Source organism: Vidua chalybeata, chromosome 1, assembly GCF_026979565.1.
Source record: "Vidua chalybeata isolate OUT-0048 chromosome 1, bVidCha1 merged haplotype, whole genome shotgun sequence".
Lineage (NCBI taxonomy): Eukaryota > Metazoa > Chordata > Aves > Passeriformes > Viduidae > Vidua > Vidua chalybeata.
In genome coordinates, this window is record NC_071530.1 from 63,059,882 (window position 1) to 63,077,114 (window position 17,233).

At 42.4% G+C, this 17,233-nt stretch overlaps 1 protein-coding gene across 1 annotated transcript in view; it reads left to right on the forward strand.

Annotated features, from left to right (window-relative positions):
* Positions 1–9,615: 9,615 nt before the first annotated feature.
* Positions 9,616–17,233, forward strand: part of KIF13A (kinesin family member 13A) — a 104,646-nt gene continuing 97,028 nt past the window's right edge. Inside the window, exons 1-2 of the mRNA XM_053946240.1 lie at positions 9,616–9,692; positions 9,919–10,009. Of these exons, the coding sequence (XP_053802215.1) occupies positions 9,638–9,692; positions 9,919–10,009 (146 nt within the window). The 5' untranslated portion in view covers positions 9,616–9,637. The remainder of the gene's footprint in view (positions 9,693–9,918; positions 10,010–17,233) is intronic.

Consider the following 17,233-nt stretch of genomic DNA (forward strand, 5'->3'; position numbering starts at 1 on the left):
ACAGTGTTTACACTGTAGTAGAGATTACACTGTAGGTTCTAGTCCCAAGAAGACTGTGTGAAAACATTTCTAAGGCTGCAGGGTAGTTAGCCACTTCTAATTTTATTTTGCAAGAAGAATTGCTGCCTTTCAAAGATCAAGTGAAAAGTGCACCATTTCTTTCCTAGTATGGCAAAATGAAATTGAAGTTACGCCAGGCCCAGCATTAGAACTTTTTGTAATTTATTTTGTGACATTCATAAAGCTGTTCAGTACTTGGATGATACTATCATTAAAATGCAGCTGATAGTATATTTCAAATATTTCCACTGTGCCAGTGTTACTGAGATAAAAAAAAAAAACAAAAACAAACCCAAACCACTTAGAAAAGTGTACCTTGAAGGCAGAAGTAAATCTTGTCTTTCTTGTATCTCTCACTGGAGAAATAAAAGCCATGCAACTGAATTATTATCAGACATCTATATCAAGCCATGGACTTTCACCCTTTTGTTTGACTTGACTTGAACCTCAAGTCAGTGTTCTTGATGATAAGGGTAAAGTTTTGATTTTTGAATTTCAATCACATTCTTCCTATTTGTGACTTCTGCACAACCCTTACCCATTATTCCCAGCTGGTTTAGTCTGTTCCCGAACTGTATTTCTCATTAGCTGTTGTTCAGTCAAACTGTGGTGTACATGTGTGTCCTCCCCACTTTGATTTCAGAAGAAAGGTTAATTCCCCCAGAGGTTCTGTCCATGTTTTGATTTTGCTGTGTTTCTTCTCTAAAACAGCCTTTCATCTTTGCTGTCAGATTAAAGGGAGGAAACCTCAGATCACAATATGAATGGTGGGAAAGGACCTAAGTCGTTCAGGGAATGCCTCTGGGAGACAGGCAATGCAAGCTTTATTACAGGAGATAAGAGGGTGAAGGACTGTACAATTAAAACTGTGTGTGGACTAACAGTTTTAGGAATCCTTCTACCCCAGCTCCTCCTGTGCAGCTCCATTTGTAATAGTGATTGTGGGAAAAATTAAATCAGAAGTCACCAACTTGCAAGTCACTGGTTTGTTGGGGTTTTTTTCAGTCCTCTGCAATAGCAGTAGGCTCGTCCCAGTGACCATGACCCTGTATTGGATTTTGTGGGTGATTGCTATAACTAGTCTGAGTTTTCATATCAAATGCTGGTGTAGACAACTTACAAGAAGCTTGGAAGCTTCCATAGGCCATCTGTTCTTCAATTTATATTTTTACCTGCAAAGAGCAAGCCTTTTGTCATGTGTTAAAGAAGATAAAATTTGAAGTGACATGACAACAAAGGATACCCAGCAGTTGAACTCTTTGACAGTCTTCAATAGACAAATGAGAGTATGATCTGTTGCTGATAATTTTGGTGGTGCTGGTAGTTACGAGACTATTGTTTTTGGTATGTTTTCTTCAGACTGGAGAGAACTGGGAGGAGAAATGATGGGGTGTTTTGTTTTCTAAATAAAAGATCATAAGTCTTATAATGCACCTTAATTAGCACCTTCAGCACTTGTTTCTACCTTCTACAGGAACTGATGAAACCTGCTCAACTTAATGTGACTCTTCCTGATGACTTCCAGAGACAGCATACAGATCCAAGATCTGTGCTGACCTGACTTCCATATGTTTTGACAAACACAATTCCACCTCCTCTCTCAAGGCTTTGCCTCACTCAGCTTCCTTACTTTGCTGACGTACCCATGTGTACTGTTCTCTTTTCTAATCTCTTTCAAGCAAGAGCTTCTTTCCTTCTCCACACTTTAAGAACATAACACGTTTGGCTGGAGTGCTTATTTGTAGGCATCGCTAAAAAGTAATTGCGTAAGGAGGAATTTTGGCTTGGCCAGCATGGTTAACAGCTCAGCTTACTTAGTAAGCAAGCTTGGTGGATGTACTCCTCCCTCCCCACCCTCCTCTTCCTCCCAGGGGCAAGGCTCCAGTTCCAAGTCTCTCCTATGGTAGCCAGCCAAGTTCAGCTTCTCTCTCAAAGCAGAAAGTAAACCAACAAAGGGACTGTGACTAAGTGCAGAAGGGTTAACAGGAAAGCTGCTCTTTTGTTCCAAGAGGCTGCTGCCACTAATCAGGCTGTTTATATTTACAGCTTTCCCATTCATCCCTACTGAGCAAAAGGCTCACCTCTGAAGACAGAGTCTGAGCACTTCTGTGTGTTTGACAGACTGCATGTAGTATCTGTTTGCTAACTGAAGGCACTTGAAGGCTCATTTTTCCTACCTGTGGAAAGGCACACACCTGCACTTAGCAAATGCATAATAATTTGTGATGCTCTGGACAATGTTTGTGAGCCAACTCCCTGCTCACAAGTGCCCTTAATTTCAATTTGGGACTTGCAGTCACAAGAGAATTCCATGGTTGTGCTGAAGTGATGCTTGCATACCAGACATTCCTAATCATAGAGATGAAGAGGGGCAAGAGCTTTCTGGGTAGGGGGAAGAATGGCAGGGTTGTCTTTTCCTTCAGTTCACTGGGGCCTGCCTACCGATTTAAATTGTAAATAACTTTACAAACCAGCTATGGCACTTTGTTTAGGCAAAGCATCTGATTTCTACTAATACATAGTAGAAAATTGAAAGAAAAAAAAAAGGAAAATCTCTATTAATTTAACATCAATCCCTTTACATAATTTAATAGTTATATTAACCACAGATAGGTGATGTCAGCTCCTTTGGGACCTTGTGATCTTACTTTTTAAGAGTACAAAACTGTTTCCTTTCCCTTCCCTTTCCACTACCATAAAACATTATCATTACCATGACGTTTAAAGACTGTATAGTGGCACATGTCTGGTAGGGTCAGCAGGAAAGGTTCCCTCCTATCATGTCACCTAACCTAATCAAGCTCACTCTTAAAATTAGCTTAATTTAGTCCTCTGGTCTTCTGTGTAAAAAGCCATTCATTCCTCTAGGGGTAGAAGTCAATTCATTTCCAGCCTGAGACAGAAGCACAGAAGGATTGAGGTTGGCAGGGACCTTTGGAGCCCATCTGGTCCAACTCCCCTTCCCAAGCAGGGCCACCTAGTTTTGAGTATCTGTAAGGATGAACCTTCTACAACCTCTGTGGGCAACCTATGCCAGTAGTCAGTCACCTTCACAGTGAAAAAGTGTTTCTCAGTGTTCAGAGGGAACCTCCTGTGTTTCAGTGTGTGCCTATTGCCTCCTGGCCTGTCACTGGGCACCACTGAAGAAAGCCTGGCTCCCTCTTCTTTGCATTCCTCTTCAGGTATATATGTATATATCTATACATTGATAAGATTCTTCCCTTTAGTCTTCTCCATGCTAAATAGCCCCTGTTGTCTCAGCCCTTCTTCTTAGGAGATGCACCAGAGCCTTAATCATCTTTGTGGCCCTTCACTGGACTGTCTCCATTATGTCCATGTCCCTCTTGTACTGGAGAGGCCCGAACTCTCCCCAAACCAGCATTTCAGGTGTGGCATCACCAGTGCTGGGGTAGGATCACCTCCCTTGACCTGCTGGCAGTGCTCCTCCTAATGCAGCACAGAATAAAAGGACTGTATAAAAGAGAGTTTACTCCCATTTGTTCTTGTCCTAGTGTTTTTCCTGGAACTTCAGTAGCACCATGCTTTTGACTGGCCTGAAAGAAAGCATAAACAGCCATATCCCTTCTCAGTCTTTATTTTGCTAGACTAAACAAACTGAACTTTTTTAGTCTGGTCTTCTTTGATAATGTTCATCACTCCACAGTTCTCCCAGTAACCCTTTAATGGATCTCTTCTGAACTCCTCTTCCTAAATGCTGTACTGAATTTCCAGATGGAATCTCAGCTATTCTTTTTATCATGTCATCTGTACCTCTTCTTTCACTGTAGGAAATAATGGAAGTGATTACTGAACTACATAGGTTTTCATTCAGGTATTACTTGGTTGAGTCCAGGATAAAGACCCACAGCCCTGCTCTCCCTGGTATAAACAAATTTAGGAAGGTATTTGAGTTAGGGGTGGAGTGTTCCCTGAAGTAAAAAAGGGATGGCATATAGATAATTAACATCAATAACAACAAAAATGTTAATAAAGCCATCGTTTCTTTCCTCGACAACTAAGGAACGTGAGCTACATAGAACATGACTAGCTATCAGAGGAAGACACAACTGTTGCTCATATCTGAGGTTATAATTGCAGGGATGTTAAATTTCCTGCCATAACCAAATCCCTCCCAAGATGACAGTAAGGTTCAGTTTGGATTCAGTAAAAGCTTTAGTCACACTTTTGTAGTATAGGGAAATGTCTCTGAACAATATAAAGAAATTTTCTTTATTTCCCATCAGTTTCCTTGCTACCTTTCCCCCCTTTTTTACTACCCATCAGTTTCTTTGCTATAGCTGCATTACTCTGCTTCTAAGCTCATTTATTTCTATTAATAGGACTTCTCATCTGTAGGTAGTAATGACCATTAAAGTTCTCACAGTAATTTGAAACTATTTTTCTGTTCTAAGTGATAGGAGATGGGGAACAGAGCTCCCTGCCCCCTCTTCTTCAGTGAGTGGAGCAAAGAGATTGTCCTCTGCAGAATGGTCATGGAGTTAAATGTAGCTAAAATTGAGCAGCTCCACTTACAAGTGATCTTACTGCACTCAGCTCCACTTACTGCACTGATCTTGGGATGAAGTTTATAAAAGCCTATTGCAATATTGTATCAGAGGCAAGGAGAAAATATCAGATTTTATCAGTAAAATTGCATGTGATATTTTTCCCCCCACAGCAAGGAATGTTTCGGCTCAATGGAGATGTGACTACGCCTGTCTTGGGGACGTTGATTTGTTGTAATTGTTCACCTCTGATCCCAGTGTGAGATCTACTGTAGACCAGCCAGGGTGGGCATGGAGGCAGAGCTAGGGTCTAGCAAAGGTCATCACCCCAGCAAGGTGAAACCAATCATGTAATTCAAAACATTTGTAAATTAGCCTGTAAGCACAGATTTAGTCTGTTCATCACAGAAAGGCAACTGTTCAGAGCTGAGGTAGGTTTAAAATGCAGTGCCTGTTCAAAGCTATTTACCTTGTGTAGCTTTGAGCTACCCCACCTGTCAGGCAGGGTAATGTTTAGGTGCATATATTCTGCATTTGTTCTTAATGCTGGCAGTCCAAACTGCTTCATTTTTTTTCCTGACTGTCAGAAGAGCATTTGTCACTGCAGCCCCTTTCTGGGCCCAGAGTGTTGCCATAAATATGCTGGACATAGAGGACAATTTTCATGCCTCCTGCACAGCTTTAGAGACAGTCAAAACAGATCTTTGATAAGACAGAGGTGGCAACCATCCAGCCTGACTAACGTCCAGCTTGAATTTGGAGCAAGAAGGAAGGGGAAAAGCAGCCTGAAAAGTGACCTCAGACAGGTCACTGGCTAAATTCCTGCCCTCACACACTTGTAAATTCAGTGCATCTGTCCAGTAGGGTTACTTGCAAAACCTGGTGATGTGTGACAGAAGTTTGGTTCCTGGTGTGCAATTATGGGCAGACAGTTGCTTCCCCAGGTTCTGTCTAAATGCATTTTATTAAATGAAAAATTCAAGTTTGTCTGCATAACAGGACACTCATTTGTGTCCTGTCACAAATTTAGTCATATTTTATCCCACCCCTCCAATATGAAATATTTCTCCCTTCCATAATGACCATACCTCCTTCCTATGTGCTAAATGCTATTTTAAAAAAATGCACAAATTATTAGCCATTCTTCTTTCTCAACAACATGAAAAGTGAATGATTTATCAATTATTTTGTTAAAGCTATGGTTTCTTCCTGTTTTTTCCTAATTTAAGTGTAATGTATTAGATTATTAATCTTAAAATATCTGTTGGTTTTATAATATTTATAGCTTAATTTTATATTTATATTATAAATAGTATATATTTGTTCATCTTACCTCTGACTCGATGATGCTATAATGTGTTTGGGTTCAAAATAGAAGTTTTTTCTCTGTTAATTCAAATTCTAAAATATACTTCGTAAAATTTTGGAAACACAAAACTCTTATTTGGGCCAGTCTTATAAAATACGGTCCTTGGGGTAAATTTTGTAGTAAAAACCTTCATTGTAAGCATCTCTTGGATTTCAGGTGCTGTAAAATTAAACACATTGTCTTTCTTTTATCACTTTCAGCACCAAAAGAATAGCACTGCTTTCCCATGCTCCCACCGCTGCCAGCTCCTCCTCCTCTCTGGCTCCTGTGACACAAGATGAAGTTAGATGTGCTAGTGACAGCATGCATCAGTCAGGCACAGTAAGGTATGTGCTGGGGATGCTGCTGACAAGATGGATATTCTTGGCAGGCTCCGTGACATTTCTCCTTGCTCTTTGCTGAAGAAAGAAGGTCACTGGAACACCATCAGGGCTTCAGGCATCAACCTGGATGCACAGAATTACTCCCCCATTTCCATGTCATGAAGCAAAGCAATTGATCCTCCTGCTCAGAATATATGGGAAGATAAATTGTTGTAATTGGGCAAATCACATCAAATCCCATTACCTGTGGTATGCCTTGGGAAGATGAGGAGCAATTGAAACTTCCCACCAAACCAAAGGAAGGAGCAATGTTTTCTTTATGCTCTTTGCTGAACTGTGGATCAATGGGCAAATGTACAGAAATGCTCTAAGGCAAGAAAGAAGAATGAAACAGGTGGAAAACAAGAAATAGACAAAGATTAAATCCTGGCCCTAGTAAAGCTCCAAAATTCCTGTTGACTGCAGCAGTAGAGAGCCAGAAAAAAAATAGAGGGTGGAGGAAAATAGAGGAAAGAGAAATCAGGGAAGGATGGCTCCAGATGATTTTATCCCCATGTTTCCATCTCAGTTCCCCCCACCCACCACCAGTCTCCACTTTCTCCAGCTCTCATCTTTTCTCATTGCTGAAGCAGTAAGTTGTCATTTCTCATCCGCTATCTCCCATCCATCCATCAGCATGTCTGGGATAGCTGGCAGCTAATTCCGATGGGTTAGCGACCCATCGGTATCCCTTGCCAGTTCCCACGGGGCATGTAAACTGATCAAGTTAACAAATTCTGACAGGTGAGAGACATTCATCCTCAGCTGCTACCGGTAGCAAAGACAGAGATGTAAAGGGTTCCATATGGAATTCAATGGGGAGATACAATGCCAGAAGAGAAACGTCTCGTCGGCCTGAATTCAGAGTTTGTTCTTTGATCTACCTAGTAGTCTCATGAGGCCTCTATAACATGACCCTCTTCCTATTCTGCCCTAATGGCAACGGGTTGGGAGAGACCAGAAATACATTCTACTATACGCCCAGTAGGTGTGGTCCAGTCATGGTACAAATGTTGCCAAAAGCCCTTTCTTGAGGGGGCAGAACCAAGACAACATTTTTGGCAGCTGTTTCTCAGGGTACATTGATGTGAATGAAAGATTAAAAATCCCTTTCTCAACTACCTAACACTTGAATAAATCAGAATTTCACAAGAAGTGAACAGTTACAGTCTGCATTAGAACAAATTAGGTTGCATCTGCCTTTTCAAAGAGTTTTGCATGGCTGGCTTTCTGTACCTCTAATGATGGAATATGATTCACAAACCTATACCAGACATTCATAAAAATTTTTTCTGAAGACTCTTCCCACAGCCAAAATCATAGTCAATCTCATAAAGACTCTCCTTAGTTTCTCTTCAGCTAATGTAATTGTTTTTATGTAATCTTGCAATGATGTAGTTTTTCCACTAAGAGGTGGAAAATTGAGATGGGAGTATTTTCCCTTCCATCTGTTGGCTGTCTTCTCTTTCCCAGCAGTGTCCAAATTTCACAGAACAACTCCCTTTTTGCACAGCCATTTCAGACCTCATGCGTTGTCTTGAGCCAGCGCTTACTTTGATCTGGGTTCTTACATTCTACAGCAGTAAATAGGATGTCTCATGTCAACATCACTCCTTCTCTTTACTCATTGGGCCATGTGCTTATGATGCATTTCATAATGAACTTCATTCCTTATGCCTGCTTCTACAGGCAAGAAGTCCTGGTACTTCTGCTGACATTCTCCAGATGCCTGGCTCTATTTGGTAACCTTTCTCTTTTGCTGTGCTAAATGCGTGTCTCGTTTCCTTTCAGCATTCCTGTGAGTTGTGACCATTCGGGACAGCCAGGCCTCCTCCAGAAACAGTCCTCTCAGTGGCTTTGCAGGGCCCTTCTGGTTGGTGTGCTGGCAGCCAGGAAGGGGTTGATCTTCTAAGCCTCCCTCCATTGTTTCCACCTCTGTTTGAAAGGTCTGCTCTTTCTCAGTGCAGCTATCTATTCATCACTGGTTGTTTAGCCCATTCTCCCAACAGTGGTTTAGCCCCAGAGTAGACAGAATAATCCCATTTGGGTTTGAGCCTGTCTTCCGTAAAGAAAATGTTACAGACATCGCTGTTTTGCACTGGGATTCCTGCCAGTTAGCTGCATTGATAATAAGGATTGATTCTTTGGAAGATATTTTACTGACACTAAGGAAACACTTCTGGGGAGAAAAGGTTTTAACAAGACACTTTGAAAAGAGCCCTAGTGTATTTTTAACTAAAATTCTTTCCTGGCTTGCCCACTGGAAGCTCGGCCATCCTCGGAGCTCTTGGTTGCTGGATAAAACACCATTGTTCATAATGCTTTCCCCCAATACTGAACTGGCCACTACCCTGTCCTGCAGTGTTTGGCCTGGCACTTGTCAGTGGCGGCCCGTCGCTGCCTGGAACAGCAGGACAGTGCGAGTGGCCCCGGCACTCCGCAGGTAGCCCATTTATAGCCAAGGAGGTGACGTGCAGGCTGGAGCCTGGGCAAGGGCTCCTTGCTCCATCACCTCGAGGTGCTGCACCGCTTCCATGCCTACATGCACGTTGCACCCAGGTCATCCTGGGTTGTGCATATTTTACCAAAAAAACATCCCCTGACGCTATAACATTTTTTTTTTCCGTGGCAGATAGTGGCTGTTCATTTCTTTGTCCCAAGGAAACCTGATGTACAGTCGGGCAAGCCGGTGTCTCTGCGGTGGCGGCGTACACCTGCACAAGGCAGGACGGTGGCTGTCGGGCAGAGCCCGCGGGCGGATCCCACTCCCGCAGCATCCCCGCTCCCGCCGGCGCCGCCTTCCCGCGCAACGCGCATCCCTCCGCGCGTGCTCCTTGGGAAGCAGCGGCTGGCCGAGGATGGGGCGGGGGGAGAGGGAGTCTCCCCACGCCCCCGCTCCGAAGGCGCTCGGGTGTTTCCGTCTCTCTCCGGCGCCATCGCCTTTCCCCGCCCCCTCGCCGCCTGCCTGGCCGCCCGCACTCCCGGCGGCGCGGCGGGAGGAGGAGGAGGAGGCGGAAGATGGCGGTAGGGATTGGCAGGGAGGCGGCGGCGGCGGCAGCGGTTCTGCAAGCGAGCCCGTCGGCAGCCAGCGCCGGCGCGGCCCGCGGCTGAGCAAGGAGGTGGCTGGGGCTGCGCCACCGCCGCCCTCCCCGGCGCCGGACCCTCCTCCTCCTCCTCTCCGCTCCTTCCCTCCCTCGCTCCCTCCCTCTGTCGCCTTCCCCGCCTGCCCCGGCCCTCCGCCCTCGCGCCCGGCCCGGCATGGACGCTGGCGCTCCGCCGTGTCGCTGCCGCCGACGGCGCTGAGCGGGGCCGCCCGCCCGCCACTCCCGGGAGCGGGGAAGATGTCGGACACCAAGGTGAAAGTTGCCGTCAGGGTCCGGCCCATGAACAAGAGAGGTAACCGGGGTCTGGGGGCATCTCGGGGCGGGGGCGGCACCGGACCGCGGCGTCCCCCCGCGTTCTGCCCGGGCTGGTGGGAGGACGAGACCCCTCGCCCGCCCCCCGCCGCCCCAGCCCCTCGCTCCCGGGGGAGCCGGCGGGGGCCGAGCTGCACCGGCGTGCCGGGAGAAGGGGGCTGCGCTCGCTCGCCCTGGCTGCAGCCCCCCGCCGTGTCGCCTTGCAGAGCTGGACCTGAATACCAAGTGCATCGTAGAGATGGAAGGGAACCAGACTGTGCTTCACCCGCCGCCTTCCAACGCCAAGCAAGGAGAAAGGTAAAACCCCGAGTCGCCGTGGCCCGAGTGGGAGCCCAGTCCCGGCTCCTCCGCCTCGCCTTCGCAGACGCCTCGCTTGGCTTTGTCAGGGCAGTGGCGGGGTCCCTGGGGTGTCGCTTGGTGCTTTTCGGGTCTGCAGTGGGAAGGAGAGGGCGAGAGGCGAGTGCTGACCGGGGCTGCTGCGTTGGGTTTCCATCCATGGGAAGTAAGGGTAGGTTTTTTACCTGGCTTCCTGGGGGAGTCAGAGGTACCCAGTGTGGAGACAGAAGATCCGTGTAAGTTTCCCAGGTTTAGAAGTCGATTCTTGATTGACTGCTCAAAAAAAATAAACTGTTGAATAGGTAAGGACTTAGACTGTGTGTGTTGTTTTCAGAAATTTCCCTTGCGTGTAGGCTGTTAACAACTTGGTGTAACCTGTGGGGGAACAAGAAGCAGAATCTGATTTTTATGCTACTGATGGATTTTTTTTAATATGTAACTTTGTTTACTAGGTTTTAACCTATTTGCATTTGAAAAGGCTGTAATTGCTAGATCCTTTATTAATTCAGTGTTGTTCTGTGAAGTAGCCTATGAGAATATGCTAACATATTTTTGAAATCTGGCATTTAGTTGTGATGCCCCAGTAAAGAATACCGTTGGAAAAAATCCAAAATACCAATGCACTAGACTGTAAAAATAGATCAGAACAGGAAAAGATTTCTTTCCTTTGAGGGAATGTGGGGAAAGACGGGGAGGTGCAAGGGGAATAGTTATGTTGTATGCTCGTGTGTTCAGTTACCTTGTGTTTTTATGTGCTCGGTTACCTGTTGACTGTTCAAGTTGAATTGATCTTTTAAATGCATTTAATGCCAGATAGTGAGAAATCATTTGTATGGGTACGGAGATTTTCAGCCTAGCACCTTCCTACTACTTAAGCCTTTTTAAAAAACATTTTTTACTCAGTTTATAATAGTTATGAAGAAAATGTAGTGTGAGAATATTTTTTTTTTTTTTTTTTTGCAAAGGCAGAGTGTCATGTTTTGGTAGCTTTCCAACGGAAAAGGCTGAGATCTTTTGTATTCTTACATGTCCAAGGTGTGAAGGTGCTTCTCACATTAACCCAAGTACTAGAATATAGCAGTAATCACACCAGTTTATTTTAGATCCAACTTGCATTGTCTTCAGAACCATTGTTGTGGCTAAAGTGCTGGCCTGCATCTTGAAAGATCTGTGCTTGTTTCCTGCTTCTTTCACAGATCTTTGTGTGATCTTCTATAAGTTGTCCTGCCTCTCTGGGTCTTAGCAGCTCATCTGTGAAATGGAAATCTTGGGGGATTTAAAAAACTATTTTGTTTTAGAATGTATGGGTTTTTTTTCAATAAATAGGAGTTTCTTGAAGTGTGTATATAGCTTCCATCAGAACACTGGTGTAATAAGAATAACAAACTCCTCAAAGTGAGTGGAATTGACAAGTATGAAACATAAAATATAGAATTGATAAAGCAAAAACAAAATTAAGATTTAAAAATCGCTATTTCAATAGACTTGAGAGACTAAAGCCAGCTAGTTTAATGAAGAGCTGGTAATGTGGGAATTTTGCTTGCAGGTACTCAGTGAGACTGTGCAATGACTGTCTTTTGAGAGCTTGTGTGTCTTGTGTTTATCAGGCTTTAATATCTATAAAATATATAAATTCTCTTGGTGGGAACTGGCTTCTGTTTCTACGTCAAGAGCCTTATGGGTGAGCTGTGACGCTTGTGTGCGACCTCACTGTCGGCAGCTGTGCTGGCAAGGGATAGCTGTCCTGCTTGCAGTACAGTGTGAGGCTGGAATTTGGCTAGCTGCTAACTTGTGTATTTGAAACAACTGCCAGATGTGTTATTGGAAAGAACAGTCAGAAATACTGATCAGAAGTAACTTTCATTAGTGCAAACAGATAGTTTGGGTGCCTGCTTAATGGCAGACATTGTGTGTAAACTGTCAAGACGCCTAATGGGCTTTCCAGCGCCTTATGAACATCCTTACCTTTCCTTCAGTGCTGAGCTGCTGGTTTGTATTTTTTACTCAATATAAATAGTTTAATTTCTCATGATGAGAAATGGATTTTGTTCTTCTGTGTGTACCCACCATAGAATGTCTGTATAAACTGGCTCTAAATTGCTGAGTAGTTGCTGCTTGTACTTGGATTGATGCCTTGGCAGGGTTAGAGATGTCAAACGGATTTTTGGTTTTCTTTGTGTAGCTTGTTTTTATATAGCTTAACTGTATTTTTCTTTCAGAGCAACCATGTCATTGCAAAAATGATTTAATTTGTTAGGGTGATTAATTGGTCTTTCTCTATTCCATGTGTTATTTTAATATTTTGTTTAGTCTTACCTTTCCCTTTTTGTGTTTTATCTTTTTATATGGAAATTTCCCTTTTCTAACTGAATGGAAGTACAAGTTTGTGCTGTGTTTTGGAATAAGAATAAGTAGCCTTCTAAAGCAAATTTGGTTTCCAGGGCTGCTTTTTTTTTAATTCAGCTGAAGCCAAGAGACTATAGGGTGTAAGGAGTAGAATTCAGGACCATGCTCTTTATTTGCTTTGTTCTCTCAGTTATAATTTAAAAGATAGTGACAGAATTTTCTAAAGTAAAATTAGGTAACTCTTTAATAACTATAAAATTACAAAATTTGCTCTTGGAAGAACATCCAAGGTTAGGAAAATCAGATTTTATTAGCTTTGTCTATGCTGTATGGAGTTTTTGAATTAAATCTAAATTCAATTGTATTATTTTAATTAGTCTTTAGGCATTATTAAGGATAGTTCTGAAGGATTTTAGATGGGCAAGTAATGCTAGTTTTACAGATGATGTAAAAGGCCTAAAATCCCGGACAGTGCTGTCATTTGTCCAACTTTCATTTTGTGTTAGAGGTAAAGTTGTAACCATAAAGTAGAACAGGATTCTGACTGCGTTTTCTAACTGCTAGACCACACAGCACTCACACTGTAACAAACACAGCTACAAAATAGTAATTGTTATTGAATGCAAGTGTTCTGTCTTTTTATAAGCAGCAGGCCTGCTGTTGCCCACAGGCACATGACTTCCAGTGTTCTAAACTAATGAAGGAGGAAAACCAGAACATAGTAAAACTGAACAGTCTGAGTCTGAAAAGAAAATCTTTATCAACTGAAATAATAGGAGACAGAGTTCAAAAAGGAATGGTTTTCATTAACTGCTATCAGGTGCTGGCAAAGTTTTTGGAAGTTCGTTGTTGGACTTCATACCTTTAACCCATGTTTTGCTTTTACTGGTAGCAGTAGTTTCCTTTATATGTGCTGAAGTGTGCTTGTGTGTTCTTTAGTTACCTCTCATGTCTCTCAGGCATTTCCTTCCCAAACCAATATAGATATCCATTTCTTCCCAAGAAGTAAGTTTCTGGGAACTCTCTGATTTTTCTCCTGTCTTTACCTAGCAGCCTGAATTTCCTTTCTCAAAGTACTTTCTTCACAGAAAAAAAAAAAAAAACTATTCTAACTTATAGTCTTTTAGAAATGGGTATTATGTTTCAAAGCCAATCGAATACATCCTGCTGTCCTGCTATAAATGTTTGTATTTAGTTGTTGGCAACAAGGTGCCATATTGAAATGTAACTATGAGATAATTAGAGAATAGAGTCACAGACAATCCTGCAAAATGATTGAGTAATTTTTTACAATGGAGATTTTACATCTCTGTATCTACTAAAGATCCGACTTTACATTATGGATGTTATTTTTCAGTAGGACAAATGAGGTCTTGCTGGATTGGTTCCTCCTCTATTTCTGATTGTTAAAATATGCTTTCCTTCCTTTCCGCTACAACTTTCTTACACTGAAAAGTTTTATTTTAGCTCCCTGATAGCAGTTCTTCATGACATGATTTTTCCTTTAGTAAGCAAAATATTTGTCTTGACAGAAATAAACAAGGAACCATGGAGACAGTAGAACTGAAATGCTATTTCATCTGTAGTTTTAACTGAAACACAAATTCGTTTATTGGGCAATTCATTCCATTAGAGCACAGTAGCCTGATGCAAACTTTGCCTTAATAAAAATCTCAGATCAGAAAATAAGAAAGGTGTCCTCAGATTGTAGACCTGAACTCAAAATCTCACTTTTTTCTGAAAGTAACCTTCTTGCTTGTCTTAATTCTTAACCCCCCCACCATGCTATGACTTGTTTGTTCTGCTGTCTTCCATCCTCATTTTGATAAGACAAGTAGCACCAAAGCCCAATTCTACTTAAAAAAACCCTCTTCCTATAGTGCTAAATGACTGAAGATTTCAGAATACGTGGAGACTTTCTTGTTTTTTTCATAGGTTTAAGCTCTTTAATAAAATAAATAGCTGGGAACAGATGTGTGTGTCTATCTAGTTTTTGTAGATCATAATACTTTCAAAGATTAATATCTGAAGCACAGATTTCATCCCTAGGCAGCTTGTCCTAAAACTCTTGTTTCCAGAAAACAGCTGTTGCACCTTCTGCTTTGGAGAAAACAACATTTTGGATGGTCTTTAGTACACAGTCCTTCCCTTGGTGGATGCAGTACTTCATAGTTTTTTATATGTTGCTTTAAGTAGCATCAGAGATGAGTGAGAGCGCTCTTGGAGGCCTTCATGATAATGGTAACTTTTTCAAACTGAAACTTCTGGAAGCTGAAATAGGACAGCTGCTAATTAGTTCTGTATCTGAAGAAATGACTGACCAGATCACGTCTTTGTTGTGTGAACTTCCAATTATCACCTGTCGGAGGTGGATCATAAAATAGTAGAAGGCAGCAACTTTTATCTTTGCAGGAAATTGTAAAAATAATCTGACTTTGACCTGTGTAACTTTCCTGTTAGACATCAGTGTTCAGGATGTGAACTGTTAGCTTTGAACCTTGGCAGAGGAGATGGATTTGAATTATGTGTGGTTGGAAAATGTCATTTTGGGAGCTACTTTTGCATTGCTTTAATCCATTTGTGCCTCAAATGCAATACTTGATGCAGTTCCTTGAAGCTGCTTTTCTAAAATTCCATGTAATTTGGAACACAATGAGGCACAAACTTGTAGTCCAAAATACTGTGTGATATGGCTCTTGGTTCTTCATGAGGCGACCTGAACTGTGAATAAATGCAATATCCATTATTTTACCATTTTACCATTATTTTTGTAAAATCCAGACTGCTGATAGGACCTTGTAATTTGTTCTTTAAGTGTGATTCCTAGAGGAAACTACTGTTGGAAGCTGTTGGGATAATGGGTAAGCGCCCTGTAGTACTTAGCTGGCAAAATTTCAGAATAAAAATAGATAAAGCATTTGAGTAGAAGGAAAACTGTTCTTAGAATGACCATGTTTAGGCAGTCGTTGCTTTGTAGCCATTCTGTGCTTTTGGACTACTGAGTGTTATGTTCAAATATTTCTGAGTAGAACACAATTGAATGAGGTGCAGCTTCAAACCTGTCCAGTTTTTCTCTTTTGCTGTGTTGGAAGTATCTAAGTTGTGGAACGGGAAAATAGGTGTAAAAAGATCAGTAAGCCTATAGACATGCTTAGCTTCTGTGTTTGGAAGGTACAGCTATGCATGCATATGTTTATTTCTGCAACCAGGGGTGTTTTTGAGCTCTGGATTACTAGTCAATACACCTTGAATATGTTGTCTATTGAAATGAAATATGAATTTTAAAAAATTGCAGCTCTCTTAAAATGGAGGGGGATTTTTGTCCTTTTTGGGGGGATGTCAGGACTAAAGGAAAAGTTTTCTTTTCACCCCCTTATCCTCTTAGTGTAAATAGAGACAGTTGTCTTGTTTTGAAAACAAGATTTTCTGCTCTGTTGTGCATCTAGTAGGTTTATTAAATGTGCATGTGGTAAGACTCCTAATTCACTGTACTTTAATAGTTAAAAAACTTGGAGTTAAATGATGCTTGTAAATATATTGTAACCCAGATGTGGGTTAGATTCAAGATACTTTAGGAAGTGCTTAAGAAGTGCTGGTGCTGCAGAACCTGAGCTCAGGGAGCAGCAGTGCACACCAGCTGCCCTTCCATGCAGGTCTGTGTGCTGAGCAGAGCTGGGGTGTGAATCTTGGCACAAAGTGTCAGGGACAAAGCAAATCCCTTCTCAGCCTGATCAGGCCTGTGGGGCAGCATGTGCAGGCAGGCAGCTGCTGTTCAGGCATTCAGCATGATGGTACTTCTAGTAGTAAGATTAGAGCTAAATCTTTAAATTGACAAATGCACTTGTTGCTATTGTGTTTGAGACTTCACCAGATTTGAACTCCTGCGTTCCTCTGGTGCAGACTGAGTAGTGGTGGCTGCCTCTGGCTGCAGAGCCAGTGTCTCTTCCACGGACAGACTGTCTTTAATGATGAGAAAGTACTGAGAGAGAAAGTACTGATGAGAAAGCCTTTGCTTATTTGGCCTGCCCTGGACATGGTTTGAATCTATTAATGGAAACAATTACTGCCTGCTCTAGTAAGATGCCAACTACTTATTTCTGAGTAATTCCTCTGGTTGTTTGATATTTTGGGAGAATTTCTGTTACTGATGGCAGACTGAAGAAGGCTCTTTAAGGAAGTGTAAAGTGTTGGCTGGAGACAGTGAGCGCAGGCCACAACAAAAAGGTCCCTGCCATGCAATGATGTGCACCACAGGACACAACTCTTGAACTAACTTGTGACCCAAAGCACCAAGTTAACTAAAACAGTTGTGTCCTTGCCTGGAAGTAATTTTGCTGTGTATGTTACAAGAAGGAGTACAAGGGCCATAAGTTTGTCTACCAATACATACTTTGTATGTTGATATGAAATTGGTCATTAGAGTTTGAGGTTTGATGGAGCTTGGGGTGATCGTGTCTGCCTTTGTGGTTCTTCTATGTGAAGCTTGAGGTGGGTGTTTGCTGTGGGGTGATAGAGGAGCTCAGTAAGTTATCTTAGAAAGGAAGGTCCACCAGAAAAATGTATTGCTGACAGGAGTTGAAAATCAATGACTTCAGCTCAAGATATCCATGTTGGTGAAGAGCAGGAGTTACACAGGCTGTTTTCAATGCCAGGGGAGAGTGTCCCTTTATCTAATTTCTCATTTTGGGTGAAAAATGAGTAAGTGGCTTTCTTGTAATGTTGTGCTGGGTTAGTGTTATCATCTGTAATTCTGGCCTTTTTTTTTTTTCTTTTGATAGTCACCTTTTAGTATAAAATCAATAGTTTAAAAACCCAACCCTCAGCCATCAAAACATCTAT